Below are 21,554 nucleotides of genomic sequence, written 5' to 3'. Positions count from 1 at the left end.
ATAGACATCATTATATATATATATATATATATATATATATATATATATATATATATATATATATATATATATATATATATATATAGCGCGAAGCCCGTAATGCTAAATTATCCCATGTTTCCCACTATTGTTGATATCCCTGGCATACTCTCCAAACTAGACAGTGATTCCTTATATTTCCAAATTTACTGAAATAACAATCTTAAAATAAATCGAAATACCGTCTAATTTAGTACATTTGAAATGCACAAGGCATTCCATGTTATTTTCCATCGCCCCGCCCCATGATGTCAAATTTTACTATAAAAAAAATAGTCCCATACAAACACGAAACAAATTTAATGATTATTTAGTTACTGTAGTTAAATATCAACATTTATAAAATAAAAAGAATTTTATATTATGATTAAAGCAATCTTGTTAACTTTAATTATATATGTGAACTAGATTTAGGTTGTCAGAAGCACGAACACATGTATAGGCCCTAGGTCACTTCTCCGCCGCCATATTGAATGCAAAGTTGCAGTTGATGAAACGGGAGTTGGTCAGCATGGTCAGGAAACAGAATTGTGTGGATGTTAAAATAACAGAGGACGTTGAATTGCGTTAGAAGTCGAATGATAATGACTGAGGGACGATGTCTGTTTCGGATCCATGTACGTGGCAATGCCGATTTCTCCACGTGGTTCAGATGGGCTGTTTACCATGTTTACGGAAGTTCTCGGTCTCCCGAGGCCTCGGTGATAATGGACAGCGTTGCGCTAATGACTTGCTTTTGATCCGAAGATATTTCATTATTTATTTTGTTTGTAAAAAATATATCAATCTAATCAATCTAATTACTTAGTAAACAATTAAACAAAACATTTATTTTTTCTTCAGTGTATTTATACGCCACTCATATACATGCAAGTTAGACATTTGACCTTTCAGTATTTCAATAGAGAAATTTACATGCCACAGGAATCACTGAGAAATTAACAAGATTTACTTTTGTAGTGTTTATCATAGGGAAAACAATTGGTAATGGAAATATTTAGAGATGTCCACGACGTTTTATCATTTAACAATATATAGTCATCTATATTTCTACGCTGATTCGATATATTTATCCCTTTGAACTTGAAATAAATGACTCGATCACAGTCCCACAAATCTGTCTTTTATGTGAATATTTTCCAAGAAAGAGACTTAAATGGTAACCTGACAACAAAACTTAATGATGAACCTATGGCTTCAAATGCAATTTAAGTCTCCCGATTGATTCGATACGCAAGAGCATCTCTACGTACGATAAACTTGCAAAACAAGGTAAAGGTATTGAAAAATACCGGTAAGTGAAAAGTGTATCAGCAGTCTAGTCCTAAGGTACTAGTAGTCCGATCCTCGGCTTCTGAAAATTATGCATTGAGGTAAATTATTGACAAACAAGTTGATGAAACAAGAATTTCAGCAGGCTCGTTTAAAGTCATCATTTCGTAAGTCTCTAGTCGATACAATGACCTTGTCAGCAAATACAATTTATCATTGAGTCAGCATCGTCGCAAACCACGAGTTTTGAATCTGCAAGCTTCCTTCAAGTGATGATAGAGAGAATCGATGTGAATCATCCGTGGGTTACCGACGATGTTGAGTCAGATGATGACTGACGTTTCTCATACTAAGTTAGTCCATTATTTATTCACTGAATTGGCGACGGATTTTTCCGTTATTTCCCGATAAGGACAATGAGCACAAGGCGGGTGTGACCGGTGTTATGGGTCAGAATTACCCGAAATGCCAGCAAAGATCAATAACACAATTTAAACTTAACAATAATTTATTTACAGTAATATATAATAAGTATATGAAACATAAAGTACAAACTTAGCAAGAATCTAAAAATACATACATCAGAGTGTCCGTTTCTGCACACAATGTCCCAGTGAAAATATATATCCCAGTTATATCTCAATAGTGCTTATACGACAAAGTATTGTTATGCATCGAATTGACAGGGTATTTATACAGTAATATAAATCTAGAATATTCTAGAAATTGTTAAAACATGATATTACTGGAACAATCTGGACATACACAAAATTTAAGAATGTTCTAGATAAAATGACCAAACATGTTGACCACTCTGGAATGTTCAAGAAACTTAATGTTACTAATTATATACATAATGAAACAATACACATCTCACAACACCTCCCCCTTAAAAAGTTTGAATGTCAATGAAAAACTTAAATTGTAAAACATGTACATTAATACAAAATCTAGTATGTTTACGATACTCTTGACAAGGCGTCTGCAATAACATTGTCTTTGCCTTTGATATGCTCAATTGTTATGTTGTATTCTTGTAACAACAAACTCCATCTAGTCAGTCTTTGATTCTTGTTTGACAATTTATGCAAAAATGTCAGGGGGTTGTGATCAGTATACACAAGAATTGGATGCAAAGTAACATTCAAATAAACATCAAAATGCTGTAAAGCTAACAACAAAGCAAGGCATTCTTTTTCAATAGTAGAATAATTTCGTTGACATTTTGTAAGTTTCTTTGAAAAATAAGAAACAACTCTATCTACATTATCACTATGTTCTTGAAACAAAGCTGCCCCGATTCCAACATCACTAGCGTCAACAGTAAGCTTAAATTGCTTAGAAAAATCTGGAGTTGACAGAACTGGGTTTCTTATCAGGATAGATTTGATTTTATGAAAAATTTTTCACAGTCCTTTGTCCATTCAAAGTTAACCCTCTTTTGTAAAAGATTTGTAAGTGGACTAACTACTGAGGAAAAATTTGGACAAAATTTTCTGTAAAACCCAGCCATGCCCAAAAACCTCATTAATTCTTTCTTGTTTGTAGGAATCGGGAACTTTGCAATAGCTTCCACTTTAGCCATAATGGGTGTAACATAACCTTGACCTACTTTATGTCCTAAATACTCTACATAAGCATGACAAAATTCGCTCTTCTCAAGATTCACAGTTAAGTTTGCTTTAGCTAAAATGTCAAATAAAGCATGCATGATTCGGATATGTTCGTCCCATGTGTTGCTGTATATGACGACATCATCAATGTAGGCTTCGCATCCCTCAAGGTCTTGAAGAAGGGAGTGAATCATCCTTTGGAACGTAGCCGGTGCGTTTTTCATGCCGAAAGGCATTACTTTATACTGGTAAAGTCCATCTGGTGTAGCAAAAGCAGATATTTCTTTTGCTCTTTCTGTTAACGGCACTTGCCAGTAGCCTTTCAACAAGTCAAATTTACTGACAAATTTCGCGTTTCCAATGTTGTCAATACAGTCATCGATTCTAGGTATTGGATATGAATCAGTTTTGGTAACAGAATTCACCTTTCTAAAGTCTGTACATAATCGGTACGAACCGTCCTGTTTTGGTACAAGAATACACGGTGAGCTCCAATCACTTTTACTAGGTTCAACAATGTCATTGTCCAACATGTACTGCACTTCCCTTCTTAAGTACTGCAATTTTATTGGATTCAGACGGTACGGATGTTGTTTGATAGGCAGAACGTCACTCACTATGACATCATGACAAGCTGCATTAGTTTTCTTTGGAACATCCGAAAAGATTTGATGATACTCATTCATCAAGTTTTTAACTTGTTCTTTTTGGTGAATGTTCAAATGTCCAAGTTTGGCATCAAAGTCAGCCAAAATTTCGGAGTTTTTCAAGCGGACACTCTGATTACAATCTTTCTCATTCATTTCTACACTCGTATCACTTTCAATACAATTTTGAACAGTCTTAGCATTGGCTAAAGTGGAAACTGGTTTTACAGAATTTCGGTCACACCTTTCAAAATACTCTTTTAACATGTTAATGTGACAAACCCGTTTTTCTTTACGTCGACCTGGTGTCTTAACTACATAGTTTACATCACTGATCTTGCTTTCAATTTCATAAGGGCCATAAAATCTGGCCTGTAAAGGATGACCAGGAATAGGTAAAAATACAAGAACCTTATCACCTGGCTTAAACACCCTATTTCTGGCATCTTTGTCATACCACATTTTCATTTTCATCTGAGAATTCTTCAAATTTTCTTGTGCTAATTTACAAGCATTGTAAAGTTTTTCTTTGAAATCAGACACATAATCTAAAAGATTAAGATCACTAGTCTCAGTCAGCCACTTTTCCTTCAACAATTTCAAAGGACCTCTAACTGTATGTCCGAACACCAATTCAAAAGGACTGAACCCAAGAGACTCCTGGACTGCTTCTCGTGCAGCAAATAGCACAAGATGAACCCCTTCGTCCCAGTCTTTTTCATATTGGTAACAATGGGTCTTCAGCATTGTTTTTAGGGTTTGATGAAAACGTTCTAGCGCTCCCTGGGACTCAGGATGATAAGCAGTTGATCTATATTGCCTTATACCCAACTCATGCATGACTTGCTGGAACAACCCCGACATAAAATTTGAGCCTTGATCCGACTGAATTGCCTTGGGTGCTCCTACAAAACTGAAAAACTTGGTTAGGGCCTTAACTATGCTCTTTGCCTTTATATTCCTTAGAGGTATGTCTTCAGGAAATCGAGTGGATGTACACATAATGGTAAGTAAATACTGGTTTCCAGATCTGGTCCTAGGCAAAGGTCCTACACAATCCACTAATACTCGACTAAACGGTTCTTCAAAAGCTGGAATGGGTTGGAGAGGAGAAGATGGTATCTTCTGATTTGGTTTACCTACCATCTGACAGACATGGCATGACTTGCAAAACTTCAAAACATCCTTTCTTAGCGTAGGCCAATAAAAATGACTCAAAATCCTATTATAAGTCTTATTGATACCTAAATGACCAGCCATAGGTGTATCGTGAGCTAATCTCATGACATCTCGACGATAAGCAGCTGGGACGACTATCTGGTGAACAACACGCCACACTTCATCTGGAGAAGCATCAGGTGGTCGCCATTTTCGCATAAGGATGCCATCTTTCATATAGAAGCATTCTCCAACTTTAGTAGCCTCTTCTGGTGGAAGTGCCCTCTTACTAAGTTGAATGATATCTGGGTCTTTATGTTGTTCAGAGAGTAAACGTTCTCGGCTGAGGATGTCCTTGCCTTTGCTAACTAGTGGATGCAACTCATCATCCTCACCACCAAATTTTGGTAACAGTTCTTTCTTCTCTTGCTTCTTGATATTGTGTGGTTCCATGTTTGTTTGAGTGCCATTAAGGTCAGATAAGAAAGTGTCATTCAAAAAATCAATATCAACAGAGGAATTCGTCTCGTCAAAGGCTTGAGTATGGTCTGCCTCCATTTCTCGTCTTCTGGCCATCGTTCTAGTAACAGCACAGGCTGGATAAATGTCATCATCTTCATCATTATACATGACATCTGGAGTGATCTTCTCACAAACTATAGGATCTGGTACAACTTTTCCACCAGCCAGATCGTTGCCTAACAACAAAGAAATGCCTGGAACGGGAAGAGTAGGTCGAACACCTACGATAACAGGTCCAGTAACTAAATCTGACTTCAAACAAATTCTATGCAGGGGAACATCAATGACGCCTAGCTCCACACCCTGTAATAAAACTGACCCACCAGTAGATGTCTGCTCAGACAAAGGAAGCACGCCCTCTAACAATAACGTCTGTGCAGCACCAGTATCTCTCAAAATCTGGACAGGTTTAATTTCGCTAGAGTCACCGAGTGAAACAAATCCCTGAGACATAAAGGGCTTATAATCCTCCATAGAATCAATAGAACTGGACTGTGAACCCTGGACATCAGGAGTGTCAGAACAAATCGAAACTAAGGCTTCTCTATCACCTCTAACTGCCGCACATCATGTGGTTGAGTTTTATCAAAATCATTTTTTCTCTTAAGTTTAAAGCATTCACTGATCAGATGACCCTTTTTCTTACAATAACTACAAGTAGGAAGCGACCCTATTCCAGACGATCCTTCAACACGTCCTGAACCGGACTTAAAACCACCTTGGGATGGAGACTGGGAACTTGTGAAAGACTGAGACCCTGAACCACTCTTTTTATATGTGTCTGAATTGGTAGAATTACTGCTAGTCTGAGATCTTGAAACAAAATTCTTTTTATGAGACAGAGCATAAGTATCAGATATGACTGCTGCCTCTTCAAGAGTTTTCACATTCTTATCTTCTAAATGTGTTTTCAAATCTTGAGGAACACATTCCTTAAACTCTTCTACCAGGATGACTTGGCGCAAATTAGCAAAAGTTTTATCAAGTTTCTTAGATCTAAACCAGTGATCGAATAAATCTTCTTTCTCTCGTGAAAATTCAACAAATGTTTGATTATCAAACTTCCTATACTTTCTGAATTTTTGTCTATATGCTTCAGGTACTAATTCATATGCTTTTAATATTGCTGCTTTGACCTTCTCATAGTCTGAACTTTCAACTACCCCTAGTGCAGAGTATACCTCAGCCGCTTTTCCAACCAGTACACTTTGTAACATTGTTGACCAAACATTTCGTGGCCATTTAAGATTCTCTGCTACCTTTTCGAATTGTGGAAAATATTTGTCTACAGATTTTTCTTGAAATTTTGGAACTAATCTGATATTTTTTGCTGCGTCAAATTCAGTTTTGACAACTGACGGTTCTGGTTGGTTCTGTAATTTTAATTTCTCTAATTCAAAGTTCATTTCACGCTCTCTTTCTCGCTCTTGTCTTTCTCTTTCTCGCTCTTGTCTTTCTAATTTGTCTAATTCAAATTTTCGTTCACTCTCTCGTTCTTCTCTTTCTCTTTCTAATTTTTCTCTTTCAAATCGCATTTTCTCTAACTCTAATTGAAACTGATATTCTGCCATTTTATAAGAGCCTAACTCTGATTTACTGTATATTCTGGAAGATCGTATTTTTCAAAGATGTTTTCTTCTACTAGTTTGTTTGCAACCTTAATTCTAATGTCTTGCTTTCTCTGAGAGGATTTAACATCTAACCCAAAATGCAAACCTAATGCGATCAAGTCATCCTTTTTTAAAGTATCAAAAACCTGAACACTTGGTGAACTAAGAAAGTCTGTGACCGAAAACACCATGTTGATTTCTGCTGGCTTATAATTAAATTTAAGGTTCAATTAACAAAAATTCTGACAATAAACTGCAAAAGTGCAAGAAATTCTTTATCCCGGACGAGCCCCCAATTCTGTTATGGGTCAGAATTACCCGAAATGCCAGCAAAGATCAATAACACAATTTAAACTTAACAATAATTTATTTACAGTAATATATAATAAGTATATGAAACATAAAGTACAAACTTAGCAAGAATCTAAAAATACATACATCAGAGTGTCCGTTTCTGCACACAATGTCCCAGTGAAAATATACCAGTTATATCTCAATAGTGCTTATACGACAAAGTATTATTATGCATCGAATTGACAGGGTATTTATACAGTAATATAAATCTAGAATATTCTAGAAATTGTTAAAACATGATATTACTGGAACAATCTGGACATACACAAAATTTAAGAATGTTCTAGATAAAATGACCAAACATGTTGACCACTCTGGAATGTTCAAGAAACTTAATGTTACTAATTATATACATAATGAAACAATACACATCTCACAACACCGGTCGGCAGGGGATGTTCACTCCTCCATGATACCTGATCCCACCTTTGATGTTTTGGAGGCCCGTGTTTGCTCTGGTTCGTTATCTCCATATATTTCATCCTTTACACTCCTGTATTTTGTTATTTCGATGTAAGGATCTAACAACTCCTCCATTAGATGTCATCTCAGATTGAACTTTGCGGGGAAAATAGTATCTCCTTGCAGCGACATCACAAAATACGGGATCGTAAAGGGTCAACAAATTACGGGATCGTAAAGGATCAACAAAATACGGGAGCGTAAAGGATCTACAAAATACGGGAGCGTAAAGGGTAAACAAATTACGGGAGCGTAAAGGATCAACAAAATATGGGAGCGGAAAGGATCTACAAAATACGGGAGCGTAAAGTCTAAAGGATCTAATCTTAATTAGATTCTAGAGATCAAAGTATCAAAATACAATTAAAACACTAAAATGAAGACAGGAGCTAAATATACATGCATAATACTGACTGAGTATTCAAACAGCGCTCGCTTCGTAATGGGAAGGTATTGAATTCGCATCTCTACCTCGACTGAGCTGAGTCGATAAGAAATAGGTACACGTGTAGTAACTGTTCCTTCAATCATAGTGCGCTCGGCGCTTTGTAGTGAAAGTTGCAGGTTCTTCGAATCGAGCTAGCCCCTCCTTACGGTAGGCGTTGGCACGATAAAGAACAGTCGTGTACGGCTCAAATGGTCCTGAGTGCCCTTCCTCGATGTATGGGGACGTCTTTATATGTGTTTAAATTTTCTCTCTTAGTAAACCATCAAAACTTTTTGTTTCTGTAACACTTTGTATCTCTAGGCCTATATGACTTCTTTACCATATGTGAAATAAAATAAGAAAAAAATTATATATACATATATAGGAAGCATAAAAAATAACTAATATATCCTAAAATTTAATAAAAATAGAGAAAAATTTTGATTAGCCAATATCCATGTTAGTTACATTATTAATTGTCAATTTGGTAATATCTTGTAGACCAGACCTAAATTGTACGTAATATTTTTATGCGCAAAGAAAACCATTTTTAAAATCTTTTGAAATAGAAGCAGGCATTAAATGATCTGCAGCAGTAACAGTGTATTTATTTTTTTTTTATTCTTTATGACTAAAGGAAAAGGTAATGACCTCAAGTGATCTGACATTAAATTACCGCTAATATAAAACGGTAAAATTTAATGTTATGAAACATATGGAGATAACGAACAGCATTCAAGATCAAAATTCCAAACGAACAGTATTCAAGATCAGAAGTCCATAAAACAATACAAAACAGGAGCTTAGCAAACACGGACCTACCAAACAACAGAAGTGGGATCAGGTGCCATTGAGGAGTGAGCATCCCCTGCCGACCAGTCACACCCGTCGTGTGCTCCTTCGGGAAATAATGGGAAAATCCGTCGTCAATTCAGTGTATAAATAATGGACTAAGAATTAGTATGAAAAACTTTAGTCAGTTTTAACTCCATGATGAATTGTATTGCTGACAAGGTGTATCGACCATAGAACTTATGAAATGAGGAATTTAAACGAAACTGCTGAAATTCTTGTTTCATCAACTTGTTTGTCAGTAATTTACCTCGTTTTAGAAATTGTTCATACGAAGGTTGTCCAAAAATATCGTGGACAATGACGTTTCTGTGAAAATAAATGGTTCTATATAAATCTGTTGTTTATCAAAATATATCTTATGACAAGTCAGAAAGATTTAAATTTTATTGATGGAACGTAAAATTTTTGTAAAGAACGGGGTCTTTAAAGATGGCAGATAGTGCGCACGGACCAAGGTTAAAAATGACATAAACTCTGATATAAAGTGTTTGGATTAAGCGATTATTTTCTATATAAAACAAGTCAAAACTTGATAAAATTTTCCGTAACACAAATATAGAGACTATAATCATTTTACGATATCTTATGTATCGCTTATTATATAGACAGTGCAAATACTAAACAAAAACCCTGACAAACATGTGTCAAAACTCGACAGAAAAAGCGACGAACGGGGCAGCGTCCAATCAAAAAAATATGTTTTAATACGGTTAACACATGTTCATGGACACACAAGTTACATTTCTTTTTTAAGGCGCAACTCACTTCCATACGGTGGTATATTTAGGACACATTAAATTTTTTTTTGAAGATAATAGGAAAAAAATTATCTTGTGAAAACGAGATATTATCTTGTGAAAATGAGATATTATCTTGTGAAAACGACTTATTATCTTGTAAAAACGAAATATTATCTTGTGAAAACATGCGAGATATTGTCTTGTGAAAACGACTTATTATCTTGTGAAACCGAGATATTGTCTTGTGAAAACGGAATATTATCTTGTGAAAACGAGATATTATCTGGTGAAAACGACTTATTATCTTGTGAATACGAGATACATATATTATCTTGTGATAACGGAATATTATCTGGTGAAAACAGACTATTATCTTGTGAAAACGGAATATTGTCTTGTGAAAACGAGATATTATCTTGTGAAAACGGAATATTATCTTGTGAAAACGATCGAGATATTATCTTGTGAAAACGACATATCGACGCTGTGGAAATGAAAGGTCGTAAATGGCATTTTGGTACTTTACAGGAAGCAGTAAAAACTGTTTCTCACGAAATATATTACATGACTGTTGACATAAACTTAACGGATGTTTTATTTTCGTTTTGGACATTTTTAATCCTATTAATACATGAAAATAATTAATACAAGCAGATATTTTGCAGATATGACCTTTAATTAAGGAATTAAGCTTATTTCAACTTTTGGTATACAATATAACATAACTTGGGGCAGTTTACGCTTTATAAACCGCGAAATGTGAATTTCATGGCCTCTGGATTAAAACACGAACCAAATTCAATTTTTGGAAAGTTGTTACATGATATACTCAGGTGACCTATAAGGCCCTTAGGCCTCTAGTATTTGAATGAAATACGATCGGAAATTTTTAAATTTAAGAATACAATGTACATGCATTTTTCGCTTTAGCATCCGTTAACGTTGAATAAAGAACAGAGGTGTCCCAATTACATCATTGTATTGTGAAACATTTAGATGTAATTTCAAGCATTCCTTAATGATACATGTATCATCTAGCTCTTGTATACTCTTCATCCATATGCCTACTTGAAAAAGAATAGCAAAATACTAAATAAGGTAGTTTAATGTATGTAACATATTTTAAACCAGAAAAAAATATGACGTTTTCACAAGAAAATAAGTCGTTTTCACAAGATAATATCTCATTTTCACAGGATTATATTCCGTTTTCATAAGACAATAAGTCGTTTTCACAAGATAATATGTCATTTTCACAAGATATTATGTCATTTTCACAAGATAATATATCGTTTTCACAAGATAATAAGTCGTTTTCACAAGATAATATCTCGTTTTCACAAGATAGTAAGTCGTTTTCACAAGATAATATCTCGTTTTCACAGGATAATAAGTCATTTTCGCAAGATATATCTCGGTTTCACAAGATAATAAGTCGTTTTCACAAGATAATATCTCGTTTTCACAAGATAATAAGTCGTTTTCACAAGATAATATCTCGTTTTCACAAGATAATTTTTTTCTGGTATTTAAAAAAAAATAATTGCGTGTCCTAAATATACCACCGTACTTCCAAGTGCTAGCAATAATCTTTAAGTATAGATTATGATTTATTTAATTTTTAAAAATTTTTAAAATTCAAAACAATGCACAAAAATTACGAGCGTCATCTATATAAACAGTTTGTATACACAAACTGCACAGCCCAGTCCGACGCTGTGCTAGCGTTCTGAATAGAAATCTCCATATTCAGTAAATTACATTCTTGTAGTGTCAAATTCAGTACACACCGTTATATACCATGTTTTTAATTTTTCAATTTTTGTAGTTGTTTTAACAGATATTTTGTCTCTTACTTCGTTTCACTAAATCCAAATGTTTGAAAAAATAAGTATATACCAATCTCAAATCAATGATTTTTACAAAAAATATTAATCATTCTGACTTGGTTTTTCATATATTTTTCAAATTATATTTTCGCTTTAAATAATGTTTTAACAATATAAGATTTTGTAAATTTTATTTTCTGCCATTCATATGAACCATTGTTGGTTGTTGAAAAATACAAAATGTTTGAACTTGAATGATTGTCTTAATGCGAAAATCGCATTTTATAGCAGAAATCGATATTTACGTTACTGTCGCCGATCATAGTGTAGTTTTTATTTTAAACCAGAAAGAAGTTTACTTACATATCTTTTTCTTAGTAAGATTGTCCTACATTTGAGTTATATTTTCTGAATATCACACCCTTTTCACATATGCGTGTCACAAATTTTTAAAAATTTTAATACATTTATCAAATTTTGATGTCACCGCAAAATTATTATTTTCTACAAAAGGATTTGAAGGATTGCTGAACTTTTGTAACTTTTTAACATCATGAACATTGTTTTTCTGCATTTATAAAAAATAGAAATATTTTGATATTTACGTATTATTATTTATTCACAAATTAAGTAAGAGAACTACACTGTTTCCTATCATAGTATGGGTCAAATTGCCTTATATACACTCAATTTATTTTAACAAAGACGTCATTGTCCACGAACTTTTTGGACAACCCTCGCACGTAGAGCATGCTCTTGCGTATCGAATGAACTGATCGATATATATATATAAACTCCGTATGCAGGTCATGAAAGTTATTGTTGCATAAGTAAGGGAAGTTGACGATAGAAAAATTAAAATCACCACGTTTATCATAGATCTTAATTGGTTGTTAGATTACCCGCGTCTTTTTTCAAGTAAAATATCCAAATATGAAACAGATGTGTCAGAATCTGTCTAACCGATACCATCACTCAGTGATATCGTCTTGTTTTTGATACTGTGAAAATTTCATTAAATTCTAAATGCAAGGAATATGAGCAGAATCCTATCCTATAGATGTTTTGTTTATATTAAAATAAATATTATAATAAATTACCTTCTTTCTTTTTTCGGCAGTACTGGGTACTCGCACGTTAGATTTATATGCTGATAATACGAAATACATTTTATCAGGTATGGTGATGTTGCTTTTGATATTGTGTTTTACAATATAGCTTTCTACACAATCGAAAACAGTCAAATTTCCCGCGTTCTTTTCTTTCACGTTCACTAATGATAACCCCCGAGGATGACTTTCGGTCACTCAGGGCACCTGCTATAAACAATATGGCTGCCGTTAGAAAGTGAAAATTTCTCGATAAGCATCTAACATCAAGAAAGATGACAAAAAGCATCTAATATGTAATTTGTGTGCGTATGTAGATTGAAAAGTTGTTATTTTATAAAAAATGTCAAGTGGAGATAAGGGTCAAATCGGTACAGAGTCGCCACGGCCTCTAAGGAAACGACGAACCCGCATGGCGAACGACAAACGGATCGCGGATGATGAATTTATGGCAGCTGCCATCGGAGACGTGGAATGGCTAAGACAAAGTCTAAGGGAACAAAAAGGAAAGATTAATTTTGATAAAAATGTGAGTATAATGTTAGTATGAGCGATTGAAGGGATGCAAAGTTTATGAATGTTTACAACTCGAATTTCCTCAGTTATTTGTTTGTTTTAAAGCTGGGCATATCCATGACAAGTTTTTTGTTGATTAGAAGGGCATGTTTTTTAAAGATGTCATGCGGGATTTTTTTTCCTACTTAAAGCACGGGCACTGAAAGTTAATGTAAATATATAGTATGTGTATGTATAAAAAAAGTCTTTTTTTCATACATACACATACTATATATATTTACATTAACTTCCAGTGCCCGTGACTTAAAGGAAGTTATACAGTTTGCTTGACATTTTAACATACACTTATCCTGATGAAAAAGATTTTTAGAAATTAAACTTAAATTACAGTAAAATTTGTTCATTTAATTTGCAGATAATTTTAGTTATCTCCATAACTTTCAACATGTACCATTTCTAGTTATACTTATACAATTAACATGTAACCTCTTTTTTCTTTTATTTTATGTTAACTTTGTATAATTATGTATAGATATAAAATTATGTTGAACTAATATGCATGTATTCTCTTACACCACAATTGAACAGATAATTATGAAGATATTTGCAATTGAAACCATGAGTTAAGTGCTTTTGAATGTCAAGTGTATCTTAGTATAGCTGAGTTCAATACATGTAATCAAAGATAAGAATTTTTATTGTTTTGAGAAATAAAGTCAGTTTATTGGTTCATTTCACGATGTTATCTTGAATGCAGTTAACCTTTAGAGCTTTAAATATTGTGTATACCTTGTGTGTGTTGGTAAAACAAAACAAGTCATACAACATTTAAATGACAATATTTGCCACATGTTAAACAGAGGAAGGATAACCAATAATCTCCTTGAATGGCTATCTATTATGAAGTAATTAACAGATTATTATCAAATATTATACTTGATAGTTTAAAGTTAAAGCAAGATCCTCAATAAAATTTCAATGATATGAAATGCAAAGCCAGAAATCTGTTCACCATTTATAGCTTAATTTCCATATTCTATGTGAAGAAGTCTTTGCAGCCCCAATAGAATTTATGAATTATTAAATCCACTATATTTTGTTGTAATATATATATGATCACATGTTCTCAGTGGCATAATTTTAAAGAATTTTAGATTTTTGGTGTTACTGTTGGATTAATTCTGAATTTAAAACATAATTTGTGGTTAAAGTACTTAGATGAGCTTTGGTATCTCAAACTCTGATATCTTGAATAAAATAGGTTTGTCGGAGTCAGTGATTTGAGAGTCCCAACCGTTAATCACTTACTGTATTCTAACTGAAATAACTCGAACTCTTGAATATTTCAAAGTTTTTTTTTCTAATTAAGTCCCATTGAACTTAAGGTAAGTTAAACAAAGTTTGACTGTATACTCAAGTGTTTTAAACTTGAAATTTTGTCTCACATATTTTTCAAGTATTAAATAAAACAGCATAATTTGTTCAAAACAATTGAAGGTAACATATTTTATTTTATTACATGGATAATTTTGTTTTTTGTAACAGGGTTTGTCAGCGGTACACCTGGCTGCTATTCATGGTAGACTGGACTGTCTGAAACTTCTAATAGAGAAATACAAGGTCAACATAAACCTGCCCAGTACGACAGGATGGAGGCCGATACACCTGTGTATCAGCAATCAGACCGGGAAGAGGGCTCTACAATGTCTGCAGTACCTAATCAACAAGAATGCCGATCCATCTGTGTAAGTGCTCATCCATCTTTGTGGGTGATCCTGTGGCCTAATATGGTTATATTGATATGGCACAGTGCTATTGATAATGGAGAATTAAACCTTACTATAGAAATGTTTTACAAGTAAATTTCTAGTCAAATGATATTTTTAGGATTTTGGATGGCGAAGGCAATTTACACATGTAATGCTTCCATTATGTGGGTCTAGGACAGGGCCCTGGTGGGGGTCTCTGGGCGAATATCCCCCAGAAGCTGAAAATTATTTACAAATAAGAGATGTTATTTCATTGATTTTAGGATAATGGACATAGAAATTTTATATACAAAAACTTCAAACGGGAGGGCGCATGCCCCGCACCGACCCTGGATCCGCCTTTGTGAGCAGTAGCTCAGTCCATCACCAGGCCTAATATGGTTGTTAAGATATGGCACATTGCTATTGATAATGGAGAATTAAACCTTACTATAGAAATGTTTTAAATATTTAGTCAAATGATATTTATTAGGATTTTGGATGGTGAATGTTGTAATTTTATTTTCAGGTTACATGTGTAATGCTTCACATGGATGATTATATTCATAGGCATGTGAAATTTGCTTCTTATTTAAAATCTTTTTAAAATGTTGTGAATCATGTGTTTTTAAAAAATATGTAAAACATTAGTAACCATGATAAATATATCATATACACTAGCCTAGAAAGCAGTCCCCCTATAAGTCAGTGGTATTTTTTCTGATTAATTTGGAAGAATTAGCCATAGACTTGTTTATAATTTGGTGTAGTTTTTTTTTTTTGGGGGGGTGTGTAGAATCTGTAACCAGTTTTGGATTAATAATCTATTTGTATTTACCAGTATTTCAGAGTTATATTGTAAGATCTTGATTTCCTGCATAAGATTAAGTTTACGAAAGAATATCATTGTAGTCGTTACACTGTTACTATTTTTCCTCTTCCAGAATAAATATAAACTTTCTAAGATTTGCCTATAAGTTGGACCTTGACTTTTTTGGGTTCAAAATTTAACTCCAAAAAATCTTACTTTATTGAGGAGAGTATATATGGTTGCATAATTTTAATTAATACAGGTGTATATAGAATAAAGCTTGAAATAGTTATTTTTATAACTATAACTGATGTAACACTTTCAGTCCAAACAATGATGGAATTACTCCGGTACACCAGGCAGCATCTGAGGGACATGTTCAATGCCTCAAACTTCTGATCGAAATCGGAGCTAAAATTGATGGAAAAGACATCCGAGGGCATACACCACTAGATCTTGCCAAACTCTGGGGGCACAAGAAATGTGCCAGGTCAGAATTACTTCTTAACAAGAAATATTCTTGATTTTACATGTACATGGCACGCCAAATTCAAAAAAATGAGCTAAACATAGTTTCATAGCCGATAAACTAGGTTTATCAGTTGTAAACTATAGTTTATGGACAACTATAGTTTAGTTTAAACTGTAAACTATAGTTAATTACGTTAATCTATAGTTTACATCTGTAAACCATAGTTAATGCGATAATCTATGTTTCAGAACTGTAAACCATACTTAACACTGAAAACAATCATTTGTGATTGCAAAACATAGATTATCTGATAAAAACAGTTTCATGATTTGTAAACTATGGTTTACAACTCTTAACTATACTTATAACAATCTGATAAATATAATTTCACAACTCTTAACTATAGTTCACGATTGTAAATTATAGTTTACAGACGTGAATCTATGTTTATCAACAAAATCTATTGTTAGCATTTTATTACATACAGATAAACTTAGTTTAGCATTTGTGAACTATAGTTAACAAACATTAAATATAGTTTTACAATTGTTAACTATAGTTCACGGTTTGTAATCTATAGTTTACAGTCGATAAACCAAGTTTATCAACTGTGAAACTATGTTTAATCATTTTTGTGAAATTGGCATGCCATACACATACTTGTTGATAAACTTCACATGTCTGCATGCATGTACATGTACATGATACAAGGAAATGTTCAACCTAAGTTTTATTTTTGCCCCTTAATTTCTCCCTTCTTGGAAGTAGTGGGTGAATTTAAACCGAGACAATTTTAATTCAAAATAAAAAGTGTATGACTTTTAAAAGGGGAATATTGTTTGCAAATGTGAAAGGGCAAGAATAACCCTGTATACATTACAATATTTTTTTCGAAATCAAGAGCATACTTCTTGTCAAAAAATGTATAAGTTAACCAAAATAATCAGTAATTGTCTTGAAATATCAGTAATATTGGGGTGCCAGTTCAAAATCTGAAATGAAAAGTTGTGATGATAATTTGTTCTCAGGCACATTTTCTTGTTATTCCTTCAATAACAAAAAGAACAGCATTTTCCTTATAATAATGTAAAATCAACTGAACTGAAATTTATATTTTCTTCACTGGTCGTGATTGTTAGATCATAATTTAAGTTGTATTTTACTAACTTAAGAGTATATTATATCAATAAAATAATAAAGGTATATATCCAGATTCTATAAAATTGAAATGAAGGTACTTTCTGTAGAATACTTGCTGCTGAGCTGTGGCACCAGGATAAGGATAATGTAGCCAAGGAGCTGGGACAACTGAAGAAACTGAAGATGCAACAGGTTCTGAAGGAAATGGAGGAACAGGGAGAGTTTAAGGCAGCCCAGGAATATTATGGAGAGAAAGCCTATCAGGAATGGATGCAGGTAAATATATACACCTGTAACAGGCAGGTATATATAAACACTTGTAACATGTTCAATGCCATAAGTCATTTTAATTCTACGGTGTTTAAATTTCACGATATCTCAAAAAGTACCAAATGCGATAGTTCTAATTTCACGCTGCAAGAAATCAATTCAAAATTTCCTAAAAGCTTTTCAACGTTTTTAAAACTAAAAGTAGCATTCACAATGGGTTTAATTTCATGGAAAAATGAGAAATTGTGAAGATAGCGAAATTAAAATCATTGTGATTATTTGCCAATCTACAGAATTTGTATTCTGTGTATGTACCATTTGTATAACAGTAAAGCAACTGCTGATTATAAAAGCTAAATGATTACGTTTTAGAAAAAGGGCCTGGTACAATCGCCAACTGAGGGTAACAAAGAGGAAGGAACAAAGTTAGATGCAAATCAAAAAGGGAAAACTGGTGAATCCTTGATGAAGCCTAACAGCAAAGTACAGCAACCCAGTGGGAAAAAGAGCGGCAGTGAAAGAAGCAACATCCACGTAGCTTTCCGCGATGACAGGACACCTTCACCTCCAAGCTCCAGAAAGCAGACGGATGTTTCAGATGATCATGGTAAAGAAGATACTGATAAAGAAAACCAGGTCAGCTCAGCCAGGGCAAAACCAAAGTTTCATGCTTTTGTTAACCCAGAGTCCTGGAGGCTTGCACTTCATCCTCCCAAAACAGAGTACATTACCGACCTGAAGGATGAATATCCCAGAGATGAGTACACCATGATGCCTAGAACAAAGTCCGCTCACAAGTATTTTGATGGAAAATTTGCCTGTGTAGAAGATATCACGGAGAGAGATTTGAAAAATAAGAAACTGAAAAAAGATGTGCGGAAGCCTAATTTACCAAGGGAGGTCATCAGACAGGGTCTCTCTAAAGATCCTACACTTGACCAGCGTCCAGTTTTATTCAAACCTATTCACATGTTTGATGTCACCATGAAGAAGAAATACGGGGATACTGTGAAAGGAAAGAGCGAGGTGTCCCTACATCTGTGTGATGATGTTTCCTCCATTGTTTATAGGAACAGTCTTCAGAGAGCAAACACTATTGACGTAGTCTCGCCCCGATCTGTCACCTCAGATTGGCTAAGTGCCAGGTTTCCTAGGGACAAAGTTATAAATACCATTAAAAATATGAAAAATCCCACCATGTTCCCCAATATACGTGGAGAGGAATATGACATTAATTATGGAGACATTGCCACTTTTAATTAAGTTCAGGCTAGACAGTTATTTCCAAGATGAATTTGCTAGGCTCTGTAATCTGTGTCTTACCATTGTTAGAAGTCTTGTTTCATCTGATGACCGTTGACCAATTTATTGATTTATAAATTATAGTGTTACAGACAGAAATATATGAATACTGTACCCGTACTTATTGTGTCCAAAAAAAGTATTGCTGGCCAATTTGCTTGAAAGTGAAGAAGTAGAAAAGCTTTTTGTATTGTGCCTTTTAATGTACTGCTGCTATTTGTTGTGTGTATTATTTAAAGATAATTAAAAAGAGTTCTTTTCACTTTACAGAGAACAAGACTTAAAGATATAAACAAAGCCAAAGAATTGATCTTTGGTCAGACAGACATTTACTTTATGGTCATTTTCCTGACTTTTGTGACAAGACAATGTGTATTATGAATTTTTAAGCATCAGCTATCCAACACCAGTCTAACAAGTATTAAATACCAAATAGTCATTCCCAGAAGACAAGTTATTTTATTTAGTTTTCAGTTTTAAAATTTAATTGTCACTAGAGTTATTTTGTTATTTTTTGAAAAGGTTGACAACTATGAATTTTATAACCATTTAAAGAAGATATAGAATTAAAAAAAAAAAATTCATTGCATGAATGTAATTTTTGTTTAAGCATTGAAATTCATGTTTTAGTTTTTTGAAGCAGTTTACAGATGAGATATATTATAGTAATATATGTCTATTTTTGGAGTTGTTTTTTTTTACATTTATCATGTGTATGTTGAATATGTCTATTGATTGTTTTGTGTTATTTGTCAATATACTGCTGACACATTTAACTGTATGATTCTTTTACACAATGTATGTCTTTGATATGTGTATATATATATGCTTTATCTACTCTTTCTTAAGTGCAATTAAAAAAAGCAAAGCTTATTTTTTTTTTTAATTTCTAGATAGATTAAATAAATAGATGACATCGTTTTAAATAAGGGCATTTTCTTTATGCACTACCTTTTTAGGTCATCTTAGTTACTCTACTCACTACAGGTGACATACATATTACTATCAGTTTTTGTCAACCTCATAAGACTTTCAAACATTTTCAAAAAAAAATAATTTTCTGTTCTTTCTCCCCTGGGTCCTAAGGGAGAAGTTAAATCCATCCAAAATAATGCAATTTTCTTTTAAAATGCTGGATTTCAAGCAATCAAACTAGACTTTGGTTGCAATATGCATTGCATTCTCCACCCAAATTTTGAAATTTAATGCCCCAGGGTCACGGTTTCTGGAGTTAGGGCAGGTCACCAATGAACATATGGTGAAAATGATTAATTCTTTCCCCCCACCCCCACTACATACAGTATATAGCAGATAAATGAGGTGCATGATTATGATGATGCCTCTGTCAAAATTGTGAAATTCATGGACTAAGGGTTCTGGAGTGGGTAGGGGAGGGACCCTTGCTCACAAAGGTGACAATGCACTATTCATTCGACAATGTTATCTGCTCCTAGTTATTAACTGGGCTAAACAAAGTAAGAGTATTCAAGTGTGCCTCTACCTAAATTTTGAATTTTTGTGCCCCTGAATGTATTAGGGACTCTGCTGTTAAGATAGGGCTCTATAGATCATTCAGATAATGACACACTTAGTGCATTTTTTTTATTTTGATGAGCAAGGGCGCCTTTTCCCAAATTTGGAATTTCTTTGCCCCTGGATTCAGGGCATCCGGTGCTAAGAAGAGGCTCTTTGATTGATTGTATGCTTTCTTTGAAAATATCTGTACCTTAAAATAAGAGCAAAGTTATGATGAGAAAATGCTCTTTTTCCAAAATGTCAATTTCTTGGCCCCTGTGCTAGGAGTTCTGGTGTAAGGGTGGGGGGGGGGGGGGCTGAATATATGATGAATTCCAACATTACCTTTACATAGTAAATGTTCATTGAAAGGATGGTTGGCTCCCCACAAAGTGCAGTGATATCAATGTTGTCAAAAAAAAAATTGGAAGTGATAGTAAGTTGGCTTTGAAAAAGTTGGTAGTGCACTTACAAATCAAGGAAACCCCTGTTAAAGGTTTTGGTGCAGGACGTAATTCATTTGATAGTCTTCTGAGATAAGTTATTCCCCTTTGCTCTTCATCAACGATCGATTATTTACTTTGTAAATAATGTTATTGAAAGGTCAGTTGAATAAACGTTTTATATAAGAGCATTTATTATACAGAAACTTCTTTCATACTTTTAATTGTTTGATAGAGTTGTAAATAAAGATAAATGATTAGCCAAAAATATATACCTTATCTGTTTTTTAAAGTAGTCCGATCCTCAAGTTCCGAAAATCAGACCATCTATGATTGAAAATACTTATAAAAATATCTCTGAATTCTCAAAGTAAGGTATAATCTTCAAACTTCATCATTAAAGTTGGGGAAATCAGTAAATCTCAAATAACTTGTTTGGAAATGCGAATAAAAACACCGAATATGCATTTAGGCTGAACTGAAAGCTATAGGTACCCAGGCATCTGTAGAAAATTGCACGATTGTTATATACTTTTGCAGTACTTTATTTCTATTTACTTAAATTATTTTATAATGCATAGTTGATAATTTTTTTCCTATCATTGCAAAACACCATAAATCTCTTTTAATGTCATATCTTGCCAATAAACATTGGTATATCTTAGGCTAGATTAAAAGAAATGTGATTTCTTTAAATGAG

The 21,554-nt window shown here is 33.6% G+C and overlaps 1 protein-coding gene across 1 annotated transcript; it reads left to right on the top strand.

Annotated features, from left to right (window-relative positions):
• Positions 1-12,831: 12,831 nt before the first annotated feature.
• On the top strand, positions 12,832-19,454 carry LOC134228436 (ankyrin repeat domain-containing protein 53-like). Its single transcript, XM_062710096.1, has 5 exons — positions 12,832-13,166; positions 14,699-14,898; positions 16,038-16,202; positions 17,432-17,600; positions 17,967-19,454. Exons 1-5 carry the CDS (start codon positions 12,981-12,983, stop codon positions 18,855-18,857), a joined length of 1,611 nt encoding a protein of 536 aa, XP_062566080.1. The 5' UTR covers positions 12,832-12,980; the 3' UTR covers positions 18,858-19,454.
• Positions 19,455-21,554: the final 2,100 nt, after the last annotated feature.

This window comes from Saccostrea cucullata, unplaced genomic scaffold (genome assembly GCF_032062105.1).
Source record: "Saccostrea cucullata isolate Sc308-1 unplaced genomic scaffold, CSIRO_AGI_Scuc_v1 ctg333, whole genome shotgun sequence".
In the NCBI taxonomy this organism is placed as follows: domain Eukaryota; kingdom Metazoa; phylum Mollusca; class Bivalvia; order Ostreida; family Ostreidae; genus Saccostrea; species Saccostrea cuccullata.
This window is presented reverse-complemented; position numbering and strand designations above follow the sequence as displayed.